We start from the raw sequence: 22,190 nt of genomic DNA, 5'->3' as shown, positions 1-22,190 counted from the left end.
ATAGTGTTATAATGGCCCCTGAATAGATCTTTATCAAGGTGAAACGCGTTACAGCTCTGTTTACAATCACTTGATGTACTGGATCCGCTGGACAAGGAGCTATTTTGGGGTTAGGATACCATACTTCACTGACTCCAAATGAGCCTGAACACGGATGTAATACATGCACTTTACAGGCGTGTGTATTGTCGGAGGCTATGTCTGGAAAGAAGAGATCCATGGGGAAGAACTATGAGTGAATAGGTTTATATAAATCTGGTACACAATATAGATGTCCGCGCACTTGGTGATGTTACCTTGAACATACTGCACTAGTAGATGCCCTCTACATACATTACTTTTATATATATATATGTACTCACAGTGTCTCCTACCCGATAAGGGGTGCTCCCAACGCCCCCCGCAATGCTGAACCCCAGCCCCTTATCGTTACGCATCAAGCAGGCAGTGATCCGCTGGTCGGGGCTGTGCGCAGGCTCCTCTTCCTCCTCCTCTGGGTACTGGATGACCACGCGTTTCTCCCGTGGGTTGTAATCATCCTCAGGGCGCAAAGGTGTCACAGTGATGGGGTTTTCAGGCTCCACCATCCGCTCTCGCAGCACAGTCATAGAGACCGAGGTCCCAGAGCTCCGCAGCGCTTCTACCGCCATGTGATGTTCTGCATTGTGCAAGTCAACTCCGTTCACCTGCCAGGTGGAGAGCCGCACGTCAGCACCGCACTACAGAACCCCCTCCCCCCAATTCCACACACTGGGCCCGATTCAGGGGTGGACACAGAAGCGCCTGTAGCTGCGTCCATCGGCGGTCGCTCGCCAGCTAATTTATGCAACTGCAGATACACAGCCCTCCCTGATGTACGTCTGTGCGTCCAAATGCGCCAGGGCTGAGATGCCCACTCTATAGACGCACTACGGCAGGCGCAGTCTCTCCGTCTGACTATGGCCTCCTATACATTTCTCTCTGCGTGCACATGAAAGTACAACTGCGCCTCTGTATGGACTCAATCGGGAGAACGCGAGGTGCAACTTAGACACATGCGCAGAAGCAAATAGTTAATCCACTGCGTTCGCCATCGTTACTGTGACCGCCTCTGAACCAGGCCCAAAGTGTTGTAGATGTAGAGTCAGCAGCGCACACACTGCAGATGTGTGTATGGTACAGAACATAGGGTGTGCAGGGCGTGTCACCGTGTAATGTGATAATACTGTGCCGTGGGGACCTCTCACTGACCTCCAGCAGCTTATCCCCCACTCGCACCCCAGCACGAGCCGCAGGACCCTCCTCGGCCACACGGGATATGAAGATACCCTGCAAGGCGAGATAAGCAGCCGGTGAGAACACAATAAATGCCCCCAGTGAAGGGGAATAACATACAGGAAGCTCAACTGGCCTCTGACAACAGAACATGAATGTAATAGGGGAATATAGAGTGCAAGCCCACTGGGGCAGAGACTCAAGTGAATGTCCGAGATGTTCCTGTACAGCGCTGTGGAATATGTGTGCACTACATAAATAACTGCTAGTATATAAATACAGATGTGTCCGCATACACCTAGTCTCTGCACGCCAGGCGGCAAGAGAGCTGCCCGTGTCTTGCCCTGAGGGCCTTTTTCGCCCAGAAATACATCTTAGTCGCAAATGGATGCGACTAACCGCTTCAGGAGAGTGCGCCGATTATATTTGATATGTGACACTTGTACTTCTGTGTGCGGCGGAGTCTGTATACAGAGCGCAACTGAACTTGGCGTGTAAAAATGCCGCGGCGGCTGCATCGTGGCACGTTGTATAAAGATTCACTCAGCGCAGAGATATACAAGGGTCGCATATCACATTAATCAGCGCAGTCTGCGGAAGCGGTTTGTTGCATCAGTTTGTGACTAAAACGCACTTTCGGACGAAAAAGACGCTTCACGCAAGCCTACTCAGATGGGACCTGGCACGCCAAGGAGAACGCCTCCAGCAATAGTGTACAAGGGCACATCTGTAATAACAGCGCAGTGTAGATTCATTATATAATACCCGTGTGCCGATAATATAATACGCAACCTTCTGTCTATCCGGACGCTGACCGCGGCTAAACCTGCTACATGTGACCGTCAGCAACAATATGGCCTCAACATGTCAGCTCTTCATCCGCAGTCTGTTCTATGGATGGCGCCAATTGTAACGATAGGGCTTGTACACAAAGGCGTTGGGAATTAGATGTACAATGACCATCACAGTATCAACAATTAGACCTGTACATGACGCTTTCTGATGCAATGTAGGAGATGCCGTCATTGGTAAAACATAACTCAGTACTATGGGATCTCCTATGAGAGCACAATACACAGGCAGGATGATGTGACAATCATCTATGGGATCTCCTATGACAGCACAATACACAGGCAGGATGATGTGACATTCATCTATGGGATCTCCTATGAGAGCACAATACACAGGCAGGATGATGTGACATTCATCTATGGGATCTCCTATGAGAGCACAATACACAGGCAGGACGATGTGACATTCATCTATGGGATCTCCTATGACAGCACAATACACAGGCAGGATGATGTGACAATCATCTATGGGATCTCCTATGACAGCACAATACACAGGCAGGATGATGTGACATTCATCTATGGGATCTCCTATGAGAGCACAATACACAGGCAGGATGATGTGACATTCATCTATGGGATCTCCTATGAGAGCACAATACACAGGCAGGACGATGTGACATTCATCTATGGGATCTCCTATGACAGCACAATACACAGGCAGGATGATGTGACAATCATCTATGGGATCTCCTATGACAGCACAATACACAGGCAGGATGATGTGACATTCATCTATGGGATCTCCTATGAGAGCACAATACACAGGCAGGATGATGTGACATTCATCTATGGGATCTCCTATGACAGCACAATACACAGGCAGGATGATGTAACAAATGACATATGGTTATATGAGCCTGGTTTCTCCAACGCCGCTGTGCGGAGCCCTAGGAATGCGCAGCACATGATGCGAGGCACAGTACTCCTGCACCAGTTATCACCGGCATCTTACCGCGGCGTCTCCTTACCTCATCATCTCCCTTGTAAGGGGTGGACCCTTTGCCCCCAGCTATGCTGATTCCCAGGCCCCCAGTCTGACGCAGGATGGTGAGGGTGAGCTGGAAGCAGATTATAAAGTCCATTAATGGGATAAGAAGACAGAACAAACTCCAGGACAAGTATAACCCCATAAGGCGGCCAGACGCCGTCAGAAAACACAGCGCCACTGGTTAGGGTGCAGCGACATTCATAGCACCCAATGCAGGCATGCAGCGGGCATCAGACAGGACAGGATGGGTACATTAGGGTAACACAGGGGTAATGTATGCAGGGAGTGCCACATCTGTGTATTAGATACATGGGGTAAGTCTTCTGCATTACTGGTACATAAATCATACATGTCTGTACACATACGTGTGTGTGTCTACCTCTCTATCTGTATACAACCACCAATCACATGGGAATACTTATACTGCGCCATGTAACTACTAACATACAGCACATTACATAATACAGTGTATATCCTACTACACAGTGCTGCAACAATGTATCTCACACACACACACAATACTATGTGTATCCTACGTCTCTTCCTCTCTCTAATACACACAATACTACAATATGTGTATCCCACCAACACACATACACAATAACAATACTATGTGTATTCTACTTACTGTACACACAGACTCACTGTGAAACACATACAGTCAGGTCCATAAATATTGGGACATTGACAGAATTGTCATATTTTGGCCTCTAGTCACCACCACAATGGCTTTGAAATGAAACAAACAAGATGTGATTTACCTGCAGACTTTCAGATTTAATTTGAGGGTAATTACATCCAAATCGGGTGACCGGTGTAGGAATTACAACGGTTTCTATATGTGCCGCCCACTTTTTAAGGGGCCAAAAGTAATGGGACAAACTAAACAATCCTAAATCTAACTTTCACTTTTTAATACTTTGTTGCAAATCCTTTGCAGGGAATTACAGCCTGAAGTCTGGAACACATAGACAACATCAGACGCTGGGTTTCATCCCTGGTGATGCTCTGCCAGGCCTCTACTGCAAATGTCTTCAGTTCCTGCTTGTTCTTGGGGCATTTTCCCTTCAGTTTTGTCTTCACCAAGTGAAATGCATGCTCAATCGGATTCAGGTCAGGGGATTGGCTTGGCCATTGCATAACATAACACTTTTTAGCCTTACAAAACTCTTTGGTTGCTTTTGCAGTATGCTTCGGGTCATTGTCCATCTGCACTGTGAAGCGCCGTCCAATGATTTCTGAAGCATTTGACTGAATATGAGCATATAATATTGCCCGAAACACTTCATAATTCATTCTGCTGCTTTTGTCAGCAGTCACATCATCAATAAATACAAGGGAACCAGTTCCATTAGCAGCCATACATGCCCACGCCATGACACTACCACCACCATGCTTCACTGATGAGGTGGTATGTTTTGGATCATGAGCAATTCCTTTCCTTCTCTTCTCTTGCCATCACTCTGGTACAAGTTGATCTTTGTCTCATCTGTCAATAGGATGTTGTTCCAGAACTGTAATGGCTTTTTTAGATGTTGTTTGGCAAACTCTAATCTGGTCTTCCTGTTTTTGTGGCTCACCAATGGTTTACATCATGTGGTGAACCCTCTATATTCACTCTTGTGAAGTCTTCTCTTGATTATTGACTTTGACACATATATACGTCTACATCCTGGAGAGTGTTCTTGATTTGGCCAACTGTTGTGAAGGGGTTTTTCTTCACCAGGGAAATAATTCTTCTGTCATCCACCACAGTTGTTTTCCGTGGTCTTCCGGGTCTTTTGGTGTTGCTGAGCTCTCCGATGCGTTCTTTCTTTTTAAGAATGTTCCAAACAGTTGATTTGGCCACACCTAATGTTTTTTCTATCTCTCTGATGGGTTTGTTTTGATTTCTCAGCCTAATGATGGCTTCACTGATAGTGACAGCTCTTTGGATCTCATATTGAGAGTCGACAGCTACTGATTCCAAATGCAAATGTCACACCTAGAATCAACTCCAGACCTTTACCTGCTTAATTGATAATGAAATAACGAGGGAATAGACAACACCTGTCCATGAAATAGCTTTTGAGTTGATAGTCCCATTACTTTTGGCCCCTTAAAAAGTGGGAGGCACATATAGAAACCATTGTAACTCCTACACCGTTCCCCTGATTTGGATGTAATTACCCTCAAATTCAACCTGAAAGTCTGCAGGTAAAGCACATCTTTTTTGTTTTATTTCACAGCCATTGTGGTGGTGACTAGAGGCCAAAATCTGAAAATTCTGTCAATGTCCCAATATTTATGCACCTGACTGTACTACTAGCACAGCAGGGTAAGTGTATGTGTCAGCAGCCATGTACACACCTACACACAGTACAACACTGACACTAGTCCTGACCACTTCCTGTACCTGTAACACTTACCCACACCAGCAGCCATGTACACACCTACACACAGTACTGACACTAGTCCTGACCACTTCCTGTACCTGTAACACTTACCTACACCAGCAGCCATGTACACACCTACACACAGTACTGACACTAGTCCTGACCACTTCCTGCACCTGTAACACTTACCCACACCAGCAGCCATGTACACACCTACACACAGTACTGACACTAGTCCTGACCACTTCCTGTACCTGTAACACTTACCTACACCAGCAGCCATGTACACACCTACACACAGTACTGACACTAGTCCTGACCACTTCCTGCACCTGTAACACTTACCTACACCAGCAGCCATGTACACACCTACACACAGTACTGACACTAGTCCTGACCACTTCCTGTACCTGTAACACTTACCCACACCAGCAGCCATGTACACACCTACACACAGTACTGACACTAGTCCTGACCACTTCCTGTACCTGTAACACTTACCTACACCAGCAGCCATGTACACACCTACACACAGTACTGACACTAGTCCTGACCACTTCCTGTACCTGTAACACTTACCTACACCAGCAGCCATGTACACACCTACACACAGTACTGACACTAGTCCTGACCACTTCCTGTACCTGTAACACTTACCCACACCAGCAGCCATGTACACACCTACACACAGTACTGACACTAGTCCTGACCACTTCCTGTACCTGTAACACTTACCTACACCAGCAGCCATGTACACACCTACACACAGTACTGACACTAGTCCTGACCACTTCCTGTACCTGTAACACTTACCTACACCAGCAGCCATGTACACACCTACACACAGTACTGACACTAGTCCTGACCACTTCCTGTACCTGTAACACTTACCCACACCAGCAGCCATGTACACACCTACACACAGCACTGACACTAGTCCTGACCACTTCCTGTACCTGTAACACTTACCTACACCAGCAGCCATGTACACACCTACACACAGTACTGACACTAGTCCTGACCACTTCCTGTACCTGTAACACTTACCCACACCAGCAGCCATGTACACACCTACACACAGTACTGACACTAGTCCTGACCACTTCCTGTACCTGTAACACTTACCCACACCAGCAGCCATGTACACACCTACACACAGTACTGACACTAGTCCTGACCACTTCCTGTACCTGTAACACTTACCTACACCAGCAGCCATGTACACACCTACACACAGTACTGACACTAGTCCTGACCACTTCCTGTACCTGTAACACTTACCTACACCAGCAGCCATGTACACACCTACACACAGTACTGACACTAGTCCTGACCACTTCCTGTACCTGTAACACTTACCCACACCAGCAGCCATGTACACACCTACACACAGTACAACACTGACACTAGTACTGACCACTTCCTGCACATGTAACACTTACCTACACCAGCAGCCATGTACACACCTACACACAGTACTGACACTAGTCCTGACCACTTCCTGTACCTGTAACACTTACCTACACCAGCAGCCATGTACACACCTACACACAGCACTGACACTAGTCCTGTCCACTTCCTGCACCTGTAACACTTACCTACACCAGCAGCCATGTACACACCTACACACAGTACTGACACTAGTCCTGACCACTTCCTGTACCTGTAACACTTACCTACACCAGCAGCCATGTACACACCTACACACAGTACTGACACTAGTCCTGATCACTTCCTGTACCTGTAACACTTACCCACACCAGCAGCCATGTACACACCTACACACAGTACTGACACTAGTCCTGACCACTTCCTGTACCTGTAACACTTACCCACACCAGCAGCCATGTACACACCTACACACAGTACTGACACTAGTCCTGACCACTTCCTGTACCTGTAATACTTACCCACACCAGCAGCCATGTACACACCTACACACAGTACTGACACTAGTCCTGACCACTTCCTGCACCTGTAACACTTACCTACACCAGCAGCCATGTACACACCTACACACAGTACTGACACTAGTCCTGACCACTTCCTGTACCTGTAACACTTACCCACACCAGCAGCCATGTACACACCTACACACAGTACTGACACTAGTCCTGACCACTTCCTGTACCTGTAACACTTACCTACACCAGCAGCCATGTACACACCTACACACAGTACTGACACTAGTCCTGACCACTTCCTGCACCTGTAACACTTACCTACACCAGCAGCCATGTACACACCTACACACAGTACTGACACTAGTCCTGACCACTTCCTGTACCTGTAACACTTACCCACACCAGCAGCCATGTACACACCTACACACAGCACTGACACTAGTCCTGACCACTTCCTGTACCTGTAACACTTACCTACACCAGCAGCCATGTACACACCTACACACAGTACTGACACTAGTCCTGACCACTTCCTGTACCTGTAACACTTACCCACACCAGCAGCCATGTACACACCTACACACAGTACTGACACTAGTCCTGATCACTTCCTGTACCTGTAACACTTACCTACACCAGCAGCCATGTACACACCTACACACAGTACTGACACTAGTCCTGACCACTTCCTGCACCTGTAACACTTACCTACACCAGCAGCCATGTACACACCTACACACAGTACTGACACTAGTCCTGATCACTTCCTGTACCTGTAACACTTACCTACACCAGCAGCCATGTACACACCTACACACAGTACAACACTGACACTAGTACTGACCACTTCCTGCACCTGTAACACTTACCTACACCAGCAGCCATGTACACACCTACACACAGCACTGACACTAGTCCTGACCACTTCCTGCACCTGTAACACTTACCTACACCAGCAGCCATGTACACACCTACACACAGTACTGACACTAGTCCTGACCACTTCCTGTACCTGTAACACTTACCTACACCAGCAGCCATGTACACACCTACACACAGTACTGACACTAGTCCTGACCACTTCCTGTACCTGTAACACTTACCTACACCAGCAGCCATGTACACACCTACACACAGTACTGACACTAGTCCTGACCACTTCCTGCACCTGTAACACTTACCTACACCAGCAGCCATGTACACACCTACACACAGCACTGACACTAGTCCTGACCACTTCCTGTACCTGTAACACTTACCCACACCAGCAGCCATGTACACACCTACACACAGTACTGACACTAGTCCTGACCACTTCCTGTACCTGTAACACTTACCCACACCAGCAGCCATGTACACACCTACACACAGCACTGACACTAGTCCTGACCACTTCCTGTACCTGTAACACTTACCCACACCAGCAGCCATGTACACACCTACACACAGCACTGACACTAGTCCTGACCACTTCCTGCACCTGTAACACTTACCCACACCAGCAGCCATGTACACACCTACACACAGCACTGACACTAGTCCTGACCACTTCCTGTACCTGTAACACTTACCCACACCAGCAGCCATGTACACACCTACACACAGCACTGACACTAGTCCTGACCACTTCCTGTACCTGTAACACTTACCTACACCAGCAGCCATGTACACACCTACACACAGTACTGACACTAGTCCTGACCACTTCCTGTACCTGTAACACTTACCTACACCAGCAGCCATGTACACACCTACACACAGTACTGACACTAGTCCTGACCACTTCCTGTACCTGTAACACTTACCTACACCAGCAGCCATGTACACACCTACACACAGTACTGACACTAGTCCTGACCACTTCCTGTACCTGTAACACTTACCCACACCAGCAGCCATGTACACACCTACACACAGTACTGACACTAGTCCTGTCCACTTCCTGCACCTGTAACACTTACCTACACCAGCAGCCATGTACACACCTACACACAGTACTGACACTAGTCCTGACCACTTCCTGTACCTGTAACACTTACCTACACCAGCAGCCATGTACACACCTACACACAGTACTGACACTAGTCCTGACCACTTCCTGCACCTGTAACACTTACCTACACCAGCAGCCATGTACACACCTACACACAGTACTGACACTAGTCCTGACCACTTCCTGTACCTGTAACACTTACCTACACCAGCAGCCATGTACACACCTACACACAGTACTGACACTAGTCCTGACCACTTCCTGTACCTGTAACACTTACCTACACCAGCAGCCATGTACACACCTACACACAGTACTGACACTAGTCCTGACCACTTCCTGTACCTGTAACACTTACCTACACCAGCAGCCATGTACACACCTACACACAGCACTGACACTAGTCCTGACCACTTCCTGTACCTGTAACACTTACCCACACCAGCAGCCATGTACACACCTACACACAGCACTGACACTAGTCCTGACCACTTCCTGTACCTGTAACACTTACCCACACCAGCAGCCATGTACACACCTACACACAGCACTGACACTAGTCCTGACCACTTCCTGCACCTGTAACACTTACCTACACCAGCAGCCATGTACACACCTACACACAGTACTGACACTAGTCCTGTCCACTTCCTGCACCTGTAACACTTACCTACACCAGCAGCCATGTACACACCTACACACAGTACTGACACTAGTCCTGACCACTTCCTGCACCTGTAACACTTACCTACACCAGCAGCCATGTACACACCTACACACAGTACTGACACTAGTCCTGACCACTTCCTGTACCTGTAACACTTACCTACACCAGCATCCATGTACACACCTACACACAGTACTGACACTAGTCCTGACCACTTCCTGTACCTGTAACACTTACCCACACCAGCAGCCATGTACACACCTACACACAGTACTGACACTAGTCCTGACCACTTCCTGTACCTGTAACACTTACCTACACCAGCAGCCATGTACACACCTACACACAGTACTGACACTAGTCCTGACCACTTCCTGTACCTGTAACACTTACCTACACCAGCAGTCATCAGCATTCTACTCAGCCAACACAGGAAACTCCTATTCTTTAAGTAAGCTGTGGACGGAGCAGAGTAATGCATTCACTGAAGTCCTCAGTACATACTGAAGAAACAGGCCCGATCTCCCTGCGCTACTAGTCATCCTATGAAATTACTCCTCAAATCAGCTAAGACCAGATGCATCTCACAATGAGGACTCCAAGAATCCACCTCTCCCCTGCCCAGAGACTGCTTGGAACACATCTGCTCTCCTACTCCAGTAACAGACAGTTCTGACATTGGCTGTAGATCTATGAGATGTTCCATGGGAGAGAGAAATCTGGAACCAACTCCAGAAAGATGCAAAAGTACCAAACACAGCCCAGGAGGACCCTGGCACTTACAATAAAGTACTCCAAAACTGGGCTCCTCACCCTCTGCAACCGGCTGTACAGCAGCTCAGAGCAGAGAGGAGAAATCACCCAGGAAACATACAGGTAGAGCGCTAGGACGGCGCCCAGTATCTCCCCCGGAGAAAAAGTTTATGGGAAGTAACAAGAAAAAAATCCCTCTCTCTTTCTTATCCTTGGGGGGTACTAGAAGATTGGGTACGTCCCAAAGCTGTCCTCATGGGACGTAGAAACAAAACACTTCATGGCCAAAGTATGAAACCTGACAAAATTACGCACTGACGAACTGCTCCCTCAGCGGAGGCTCCGTGGACCGCCGCCCAAGCCGCCACAGATCTCGTGGAAAGAGCTGGTACCACGGGAAGGGACCAGATCACCTGCAGCACCACAAGCCTGACTAACATCATCCCGAAGCCACCTAGCAACGCACTGCTTGGAGGTCGGCCAGTCTCACTTAGCAGAATCGTACAAGAAAAACATATCATCTGTCCTACGCAAGTTGGCAGCGAGCTGAACATAGATTCATAGGACTTGTGTTACATCCAGCAAAGAAGTAACCCATATACACTTGTTCCCATGTGATACACTTCATCATGGAGGTAGAACTCTCCCAAATACTATGGAGGACCTACAATCTGTTGGTTAATATGACTACCTTCAGTTTTGCTCAGAGAACCGCCCTATCCTCATGGAAGGCTAAGAAAGGGAAACGACAAGACAGCACCCCCCCCCCCCCCCCCCATCCCTTGGGGAAGAGTCTTAACTTCAGAAAGAAGTGCCAGATGTTTCTGGGGGAAACTTACGGCACTCACATCAAGAAATATAGGTTTGCCAGACCCTATGTTTGGCTGGAATAGCCTTTTGAGCTCTCTGCATCATCCAAGCAACATTCTGAAAATCTCTTGGCCTTCAAGATGGTGGTTTCAATATCCCAACGTGTCGAAGCCAGTTGACTTAAAGTAAGGTATCGGAAGGATCCCTGAGGTAGAAGATCAGAACGAAGAGAAAGTCAGAAAGGAGGAGAATCCAGCACACCTAGAAGGTCTGAACACAACGATCTTCTTGGCCAATCTGGAGGTACCAGAATCACTTTTACAAACTGCTCTCTTTATTCTTCTGAGAATTCATGGAAGCAGAACTATGGGTGGAACAAAAACATGAGTGGAAAATGACACATCCAGTTTTCGGTATGTGCTAAACTTGAGCAAAGCAGCAAATGGAACAGGAATGGTAGTCCTTTTAGACAAAGGATGATAGCAGATCCTGCTACAGGCAGAGATTCCTACTTGGTTCAAGCCGCACGGGGCAGAGGGATAGGACGACAATCTAGGGGAGATTTGAACCCTCGGATCTGGACAAGTCCAGGCTTAATAAAGAAGAATCTTAAGTTGAGAAGATGGAAATGTGACAACCCGTTTCTTCTTAAACTTGAAAAGAGAAATATCCGAAGCCTCGTAAACTTCAGCATCCTGAATATTAAAAGCTTGCTTAAGTGCCCACACGAAAGTCTCCACATCGACATTAACAGAATCCTCCTCCACCTGGGAGGATAAACAGTGGTCAGGATCCTCCACCAATACTCTTCTGCCTGAGAAGAGACTTTGGAACCTATCCTAAGCTCTGAGGATTCTTCTGGTAAAGAGAATCCTGGTCTGAACGTGCCACAGGAATGTTTGTTTTACAGTTTTAGCAGGCAAAGGATTTAGACAAAGTGGTTTAGATGGAATGCCCCCAGAGAAATTCCCCTTCCCAGAAATGGTGCGTAGGGAAAAGAAGGAGTGATGCCACAATAGACCAGAGACACACACACAGTAGATAGGTAAAACACTCTCACAACAGAGACACGCACAAACACTGTTCCCACAATAACCAACTTGGAGAAGCTTTCTTCCCAACTCTAGGGTATGATGGAGGAGGAGGAAAACAGTGTAAAGCACAAAATACAACACAAAACTAATGTTACATCATCCTAAAGTCAAGAGGAGAGATCAGGACGGCACCACTGCTGCTGAGTGGCTGAGGGGGAAGGGGAGCGTTTTACCCAGCAAGGAAGTGTGCCCAGGAGAAGGACGCAGGGCTGATTCCTCCCCTGTGGGCTGACAGAGGATACTGGACTGCAACCGCCACAAGCCCGACTGCATCTTTCAGTACCACCTCACGTTAAGGTAACTTATCAGATAAGAAAGGTCCCGGTAGCCAGGAATGTTTAACATCATTATGGAAGTACATCTAAAAAAAAAATCTAAAAAGTAAGCAATAAAGTAAAAATCTGCCAGGCTAGCAGTGACTGAAGCAGCGCCTGGCTCCAGAGGCACAGTAAGTGGGTTGCTGTAAAACCGCAGTATAGAGTGGAAGGAGCCCACGTTGCTGCAAAGCAAAGTTGCTAAACCAAAGCCACAGGGCATGTGCCACACCACTCAGGAGAGGCACTGACTGATCTGCTACAGTGTAAGCCTGACGAAAGATCAAGGAATCCACCTAACAATGGTCTGCTTGGACACTTGCCAACCTCTTGTGGGCATCACAGGAGGCAAAAAGATCATCTGCCATGCACATTTCACGGTTCACGGCCCCGAAAACATCCAGAGAGACAAGAGATGCCTTTTTTTTCTTTTATCAGAAATGTACTAAGGCTGCAATCACAATCACCCAATGTAAATGGAACTCATAGACCCCATGGATTGAAGTTTACTTTAAAGCCCAATCCTACAAAGATAGAGCCCCTAGCTCCAAGACTCTAATAGCTGTGGTGACATCCAACATCAAGGTGGTCTTCCAGGTAAAGCTTTAAGTCCACTGAATCCTGAGGTTAGAAAACAATTCCAATTGATAGTAACAGATGAAGCAGAGTACAAAGACAGGCGGCTAAGAAAATAAGCAAACCAAGAGTCAGGGCTGGGAGATCAGGAGGAATGCGATAAATCAGCAAAGGTTCGTGGCTGGCGGCAAAAAAAGGGTAGCCAATAATCTGCGGCAAAAACAGCAATGATCAATGGTTGAATGCTATAACCGGCAACGTCTGGGTACCACAGAGAAGTAAATAAATCTCATGTGGCCAATCACAGGTTGGTGCCCCATTACTCACAGGCCCCATTCAGAACACAATTGCCACAGTAAGAGTCAAACAGCTCAAGATGATTAAGTCCGAGAAGGAGGAGGAGTAGTAGTAGTAGTGTCGATAACTTTATTGTCACTGTCTCTGACACTACTCTAGGCACCAAGTTGACTATCTCCATGTATCATGATCATCTTGGCCAATCCAGTGCTACCAGAATCGCCTGGAAGCTCTCTCTTTTTACCTTCTTTATCATCCACGGAAGTAAATCAGAAACAAGTTTCAAAGGATTGCCATGGAGTCTACCAATGCTGCCTTCAGATACAGTGTCCTGCAGTAGAAGTACTCCCAACCTTGTGGCTCAATCAAGATGCCACAATATCAACATCTAGCTGACCCAACAAAGAAGTGTTCCTGGCCAAGGATCAAGGTACCTCAGGAGTGAACAATGCAGTGATAGCTGTAATATTACGCTCTGCCAAGTGCTTGATCCTTGCTTGTTTCTCTCTTGGCAAATGAACTCTTGGTACTGCACCTAACTGATGATTGAGGCATATCACTACTGTGGCATTGTCTAAATGGATCATTATGGCCATTCCTCGCAAGAGCTGGCTCCCACTGAAAAGAGAGTTGAAAACCACTCTTTGTTCTAGCATATACAGTATATCTGGAGCTTTCATCTCCTATCCCCAAATTGTTATCACAATTGTCCAATCCCAAATGGTGAAGGGGCAACTCCTGATGAGGAAGTTGTCCCTCAGCCACTAGAGGAGAGATTGGTACACCTTTGGAGGACGTCTCCTGAACTGATTGGTCAGGTGATGTTGGACTTATTCCAGACAGATATTAACTCGATCTGGAACTACCTTGAGTAAAACACCACCGCGTTTGTCATTCTCTCATTGTTCCACTCTCTGGGTCTCTCTGCAGTATGTGACACTGTGACCGCTCTCTCCTCATACAGACATTACATCCCCAGGTCCTCAGGGCACTGTCCTATCCTGTGTCTCATCCTACTTATCTAATTACTCTCTCAGTGTTCCCCTCTCTGGGTCTCTGCTGTGTGTGACACTGTGACTGCTCTCTCCTCATACAGACACTACATCCCCAGGTCCTCAGGTCACTGTCCTGTCCTGTGTCTCATCCTACTTATCTAATCACTCTCTCAGTGTTCCCCTCTCTGGGTCTCTGCTGTATGTGACACTGTGACCGCTCTCTCCTCATACAGACACTACATCCCCAGGTCCTCAGGTCACTGTCCTATCCTGTGTCTCATCCTACGTATCTAATCACTCTCTCAGTGTTCCCCTCTCTGGGTCTCTGCTGTATGTGACACTGTGACTGCTCTCTCCTCATACATACACTACATCCCCAGGTCCTCAGGTCACTGTCCTATCCTGTGTCTCATCCTACGTATCTAATCACTCTCTGTGTGTTCCCCTCTCTGGGTCTCTCTGCTGTATGTGACACTGTGACCGCTCTCTCCTCATACAGACACTACATCCCCAGGTCCTCAGGTCACTGTCCTATCCTGTGTCTCATCCTACGTATCTAATCACTCTCTCAGTGTTCCCCTCTCTGGGTCTCTGCTGTATGTGACACCGTGACTGCTCTCTCCTCATACAGACACTACATCCCCAGGTCCTCAGGTCACTGTCCTATCCTGTGTCTCATCATTCTTATCTAATCACTCTCTGTGTTCCCCTCTCTGGGTCTCTCTGCTGTATGGGACACTGTGACTGCTCTCTCCTCATACAGACACTACATCCCCAGGTCCTCAGGTCACTGTCTCATCCTACTTATCTAATCACTCTCTCAGTGTTCCCCTCTCTGGGTCTCTGCTGTATGTGACACTGTGACTGCTCTCTCCTCAAACAGACACTACATCCCCAGGTCCTCAGGTCACTGTCCTATCCTGTGTCTCATCCTACTTATCTAATCACTCTCTGTGTGTTCCCCTCTCTGGGTCTCTCTGCTGTATGTGACACTGTGACCGCTCTCTCCTCATACAGACACTACATCCCCAGGTCCTCAGGTCACTGTCCTATCCTGTGTCTCATCCTACTTATCTAATCACTCTCTCAGTGTTCCCCTCTCTGGGTCTCTCTGCTGTATGTGACACTGTGACCGCTCTCTCCTCATACAGACACTACATCCCCAGGTCCTCAGGTCACTGTCCTATCCTGTGTCTCATCCTACTTATCTAATCACTCTCTCAGTGTTCCCCTCTATGGGTCTCTCTGATGTATGTGACACTGTGACCGCTCTCTCCTCATACAGACACTACATCCCCAGGTCCTCAGGTCACTGTCCTATCCTGTGTCTCATCCTACGTATCTAATCACTCTCTGTGTGTTCCCCTCTCTGGGTCTCTCTGCTGTATGTGACACTGTGACTGCTCTCTCCTCATACAGACACTACATCCCCAGGTCCTCAGGTCACTGTCTCATCCTACTTATCTAATCACTCTCTCAGTGTTCCCCTCTCTGGGTCTCTGCTGTATGTGACACTGTGACTGCTCTCTCCTCATACAGACACTACATCCCCAGGTCCTCAGGTCACTGTCCTATCCTGTGTCTCATCCTACTTATCTAATCACTCTCTGTGTTCCCCTCTCTGTGTCTCTGCTGTATGTGACACTGTGACTGCTCTCTCCTCATACATACACTACATCCCCAGATCCTCAGGTCCACTGTCCTATCCTGTGTCTCATCCTACGTATCTAATCACTCTCTCAGTGTTCCCCTCTCTGGGTCTCTGCTGTATGTGACACCGTGACTGCTCTCTCCTCATACAGACACTACATCCCCAGGTCCTCAGGTCACTGTCCTATCCTGTGTCTCATCATTCTTATCTAATCACTCTCTGTGTTCCCCTCTCTGGGTCTCTCTGCTGTATGGGACTCTGTGACTGCTCTCTCCTCATACAGACACTACATCCCCAGGTCCTCAGGTCACTGTCTCATCCTACTTATCTAATCACTCTCTCAGTGTTCCCCTCTCTGGGTCTCTGCTGTATGTGACACTGTGACTGCTCTCTCCTCATACAGACACTACATCCCCAGGTCCTCAGGTCACTGTCCTATCCTGTGTCTCATCCTACTTATCTAATCACTCTCTGTGTTCCCCTCTCTGGGTCTCTCTGCTGTATGTGACACTGTGACTGCTCTCTCCTCATACATACACTACATCCTGAGGTCCTCAGGTCACTGTCCTATCCTGTGTCTCATCCTACATATCTAATCACTCTCTCAGTGTTCCCCTCTCTGGGTCTCTGCTGTATGTGACACTGTGATTGCTCTCTCCTAATACAGACACTACATCCCCAGGTCCTCAGGTCACTGTCCTATCCTGTGTCTCATCATTCTTATCTAATCACTCTCTGTGTTCCCCTCTCTGGGTCTCTCTGCTGTATGTGACACTGTGACTGGTCTCTCCTCATACAGACACTACATCCCCAGGTCCTCAGGTCACTGTCTCATCCTACTTATCTAATCACTCTCTCAGTGTTCCCCTCTCTGGGTCTCTGCTGTATGTGACACTGTGACTGCTCTCTCCTCATACAGACACTACATCCCCAGGTCCTCAGGTCACTGTCCTATCCTGTGTCTCATCCTACTTATCTAATCACTCTCTCAGTGTTCCCCTCTCTGGGTCTCTGCTGTATGTGACACTGTGACTGCTCTCTCCTCATACAGACACTACATCCCCAGGTCCTCAGGTCACTGTCCTATCCTGTGTCTCATCCTACTTATGTAATCACTCTGTGTTCCCCTCTCTGGGTCTCACTGCTGTATGTGACACTGTGACCGCTCTCTCCTCATACAGACACTACATCCCCAGGTCCTCAGGTCACTGTCCTATCCTGTGTCTCATCCTACTTATCTAATCACTCTCTGTGTTCCCCTCTCTGGGTCTCTCTGCTGTATGTGACACTGTGACTGCTCTCTCCTCATACATACACTACATCCCCAGGTCACTGTCCTATCCTGTGTCTCATCCTACGTATCTAATCACTCTCTCAGTGTTCCCCTCTCTGGGTCTCTGCTGTATTTGACACCGTGACTGCTCTCTCCTCATACAGACACTACATCCCCAGGTCCTCAGGTCACTGTCCTATCCTGTGTCTCATCATTCTTATCTAATCACTCTCTGTGTTCCCCTCTCTGGGTCTCTCTGCTGTATGTGGCACTGTGACTGGTCTCTCCTCATACAGACACTACATCCCCAGGTCCTCAGGTCACTGTCTCATCCTACTTATCTAATCACTCTCTCAGTGTTCCCCTCTCTGGGTCTCTGCTGTATGTGACACTGTGACTGCTCTCTCCTCATACAGACACTACATCCCCAGGTCCTCAGGTCACTGTCCTATCCTGTGTCTCATCCTACTTATCTAATCACTCTCTCAGTGTTCCCCTCTCTGGGTCTCTCTGCTGTATGTGACACTGTGACCGCTCTCTCCTCATACAGACACTACATACCCAGGTCCTCAGGTCACTGTCCTATCCTGTGTCTCATCCTACTTATCTAATCACTCTCTCTGTGTTCCCCTCTCTGGGTCTCTGCTGTATGTGACACACTGACCGCTCTCTCCTCATACAGACACTACATCCCCAGGTCCTCAGGTCACTGTCCTATCCTGTGTCTCATCCTACTTATCTAATCACTCTCTGTGTTCCCCTCTCTGGGTCTCTGCTGTATGTGACACTGTGACTGCTCTCTCCTCATACAGACACTACATCCCCAGGTCCTCAGGTCACTGTCCTATCCTGTGTCTCATCCTACTTATCTAATCACTCTCTCAGTGTTCCCCTCTCTGGGTCTCTCTGCTGTATGTGACACTGTGACCGCTCTCTCCTCATACAGACACTACATCCCCAGGTCCTCAGGTCACTGTCCTATCCTGTGTCTCATCCTACTTATCTAATCACTCTCTCAGTGTTCCCCTCTCTGGGTCTCTCTGCTGTATGTGACACTGTGACTGCTCTCTCCTCATACAGACACTACATCCCCAGGTCCTCAGGTCACTGTCCTATCCTGTGTCTCATCCTACTTATCTAATCACTCTCTCTGTGTTCCCCTCTCTGGGTCTCTCTGCTGTATGTGACACTTTGACTGCTCTCTCCTCATACAGACACTACATCCCCAGGTCCTCAGGTCACTGTCCTATCCTGTGTCTCATCCTACTTATCTAATCACTCTCAGTGTTCCCCTCTCTGGGTCTCTGCTGTATGTGACACTGACTGCTCTCTCCTCATACAGACACTACATCCCCAGGTCCTCAGGTCACTGTCCTATCCTGTGTCTCATCCTACTTATCTAATTTCTCCTTAAGTGTTTGCTCAGTGTTATGCTCTTCTCCATCTGAACCACGTCTCTTGGAAAACTTACAAACTCATTTGCATTTTAGTATAATCTCTATGCAGATGATCCTTAAATTAACCCATCCGCCTTGGATTTCTCTCCACCCATGTTGCCCCGCGATACTAAATTTCTCTCTTCCACTACATCATGGATGTCCTCTCATCACCTCACAATCATTCAGAAATAGAGATAGTAATGTTCCCACCAGTCAACAGAAGTTACCAACCTGACAGCTTTCTATCGGAGGACAATAGACCCTACAACTCATGCCCGCTGCCCAGGTGCCATCCTTGGTACAAAACACGCCTTTGTTTGCAAGATACAATCTCTATCCAAATCAAGTTACATGCATGTAAGAAATATTTCCAGAACATGCCCATATCGTGCACAGGACACAGCAACACTCTGACCCATGCACTCATTGGGCTCAATCCAAGTAGGAGCAAATTACTGGCAGTGCAGGTAAGTGTGGCTGTATGCAACAATCCCGGTACCGCCGAACTTGTGAATCCGGGGTGAGATCAGGGTGCGAGGGGGGTGAATTGTACACCGTTACAACAGCAACTTCCCCCTTCTCTCCTAATTGGATCAAGCCCATTATCTCCCTCATTGACTACTGCCACAATCTCCTTACTGGTCTTCCCCATACCAGACTTTCACCCCTACAACCTTTTGTGAACGCAGCAGTCGGACTAGTTTTTCTTCTACTGACCAAAGTGTTGCTGTGTGACTGGATCACGTAGCCCAGCAAGCATTTATTACCTTGCAATCTGGCTGGACTGTGATGCGGTCAGAAGGTCAACACGCACTATGTTTGCAGTGAGTACGTCGACCTCACAATGCCGGATCCAGGATACCAACATGGGTGTAATGCTACTTAAAGAATTGCAACTTTAAACATGCTGCTTATTTTTTAAGTTATAACAACCGCATGGGTAAAGTGCTCTAAGTAGGCTGCATTCTCAGTGATGTCACTGGTTTCTAGTGAGTGGATAGGCTGCATTCTCAGTGATGTCACTGGTTTCTAGTGACTGGATAGGCTGCATTCTCAGTGATGCCACTGGTTTCTAGTGAGTGGATAGGCTGCATTCTCAGTGATGTCACTGGTTGCTAGTGAGTGGATAGGCTGCATTCTCAGTGATGTCACTGGTTCCTAGTGAATGGACAATCTGCAATCTCAGTGATGTCACTGGTTTCTAGTGAATGGACAAACTGCAATCTCAGTGATGTCACTGGTTACTAATGATGGGATAGGCTTTATGCTTAGTGATGTCACTGACTCTTAGTGAGTGGATAGGCTGCATTCTCAGTGATGTTTTTGGTTTCTAGTGAATGGATAGGCTGCATTCTTCGTGATGTCACTGGTTATTAGTGAGTGGATAGGCTGCATTCTCAGTGATGTCACTGGTTAGTGAGTGAGGTTGCATTCTCAGTGATGTCACTGGTTATTAGTGAGTGGATAGGCTGCATTCTCAGTGATGTCACTGGTTAGTGAGTGGATAGGCTGCATTCTCAGTGATGTCACTGGTTAGTGAGTGGATAGGCTGCATTCTCAGTGATGTCACTGGTTAGTGAGTGGATAGGTTGCATTCTCAGTGATGTCACTGGTTATTAGTGAGTGGATAGGCTGCATTCTCAGTGATGTCACTGGTTAGTGAGTGGATAGGCTGCATTCTCAGTGATGTCACTGGTTAGTGAGTGGATAGGTTGCATTCTCAGTGATGTCACTGGATTCTATAGAATTGATTGGCTGTGTTTGCAGTGACGTTACTGGTTCCTAATGAATAGTGTATCTATAGCCTGCACCACATGAAAGCTACAGACACACTTTAAGCCAGTGCAAAACAAATAAACAAAAGAAAAAAAAAACCATCTGCTCTGAACATATCCCCTCAAGAGAGATAACTTAATGTCCAGGACACTGTTGCTTTATCCTTAGAAGATGCAGAACACTGGGTGAGAGTGAAAGACAGATATGGAGCACACCCACCACCCGAAAAACGTGGAGCTGAAAAGGAAAATGTGTTTGATTTTTTTTTCCAGTGATTTCGGGGGGAGACAGAGGGGGGGCAGAGAGCGCCAAGCTGCAGTACACACCTCTTCCTCCTCTATCCGAGCAGGCTCAATCAGAAGATTATTCACTTGATCAAACGACACCCCCTGTTAGAAGGGAAATCCAGCAGAGAGGAGAGGAGGAGGGAGACAGAGAAGGAGAAATAGACAGGCATGCGGATTAGTGGAGCAAAAATGACCAAAAACACCCAACACCATGAACCCACCTTAGATGCATCTGTAGCGCGGGACTCGTAGAGAACAGAACATTATTGCACCAGCAGAATTGCAACACACAGTGCGCACTTAGCACTGGATTAGTGCGACACACTCCAACGCATGGGAAAGTGCACACCCAAAGGGAGTATTTGTGAAGTGAGAGTCACCACGGAACATGCACCAACCACCAGAGGCGGACCACCACCACATCTATGGTCATATAACATAAAGGCGATGCAGGATATCCTCCTGGGGGTTCCTTCTGCCACCACTGCAAAAAAACAGGGGCGTCTGCTAGCCCCCCTTTACCTCCATGTCCCTGCAGTCACAGCACCGGATGCAATGGGGGCAGCTCCGCCGAGACTAACACCTCACAAATATCTCATCAGGCCTGGTTCCGCGCCCAGCACACAGCAGATAGCAATGAGCCCCTCCACGTAGGTTTAGTTTGAGATTAACCCTTTCATTGTTTTAGCAGTTAATACAAAGCTGTGCAGAGCACCACAGAGCAGGCAGCAAGCTGGGGGGAGCGAAGCTGCCGGCATCAGAGGGGTCCTGGATGTGACTGTACGGTGAAGGGGGATTATTGGGGAGAGGGGGGAAGCGGATCACAGGGAACGATTCATTACACAAACACACACACTGGGGAGTCAGACTACGGGTCAGATTCTGAGTAA

At 47.8% G+C, this 22,190-nt stretch overlaps 1 protein-coding gene across 10 annotated transcripts in view; it reads right to left on the bottom strand.

Annotated features, from left to right (window-relative positions):
• Window positions 1-22,190, bottom strand: part of SCRIB (scribble planar cell polarity protein) — a 233,147-nt gene that overhangs the window by 87,018 nt on the left and 123,939 nt on the right. For 9 of the 10 annotated variants that reach the window (XM_088459378.1, XM_088459384.1, XM_088459385.1 and 6 more), the window contains exons 16-19: window positions 21,340-21,402; window positions 3,077-3,166; window positions 1,231-1,308; window positions 363-686 (exon numbers count right to left, since the gene is read on the bottom strand). In XM_088459378.1, the coding sequence (XP_088315504.1) occupies window positions 363-686; window positions 1,231-1,308; window positions 3,077-3,166; window positions 21,340-21,402 (555 nt within the window). The remainder of the gene's footprint in view (window positions 1-362; window positions 687-1,230; window positions 1,309-3,076; window positions 3,167-21,339; window positions 21,403-22,190) is intronic. The other variant, XM_088459383.1, reaches the window with a different exon arrangement.

This window comes from Taudactylus pleione, unplaced genomic scaffold (genome assembly GCF_031769625.1).
Source record: "Taudactylus pleione unplaced genomic scaffold, aTauple2 ptg000907l, whole genome shotgun sequence".
Taxonomy (NCBI): domain Eukaryota; kingdom Metazoa; phylum Chordata; class Amphibia; order Anura; family Myobatrachidae; genus Taudactylus; species Taudactylus pleione.
The sequence above is the reverse complement of the archived record's forward strand: the minus strand, read 5'-3'. Positions and strand labels throughout refer to the sequence as shown.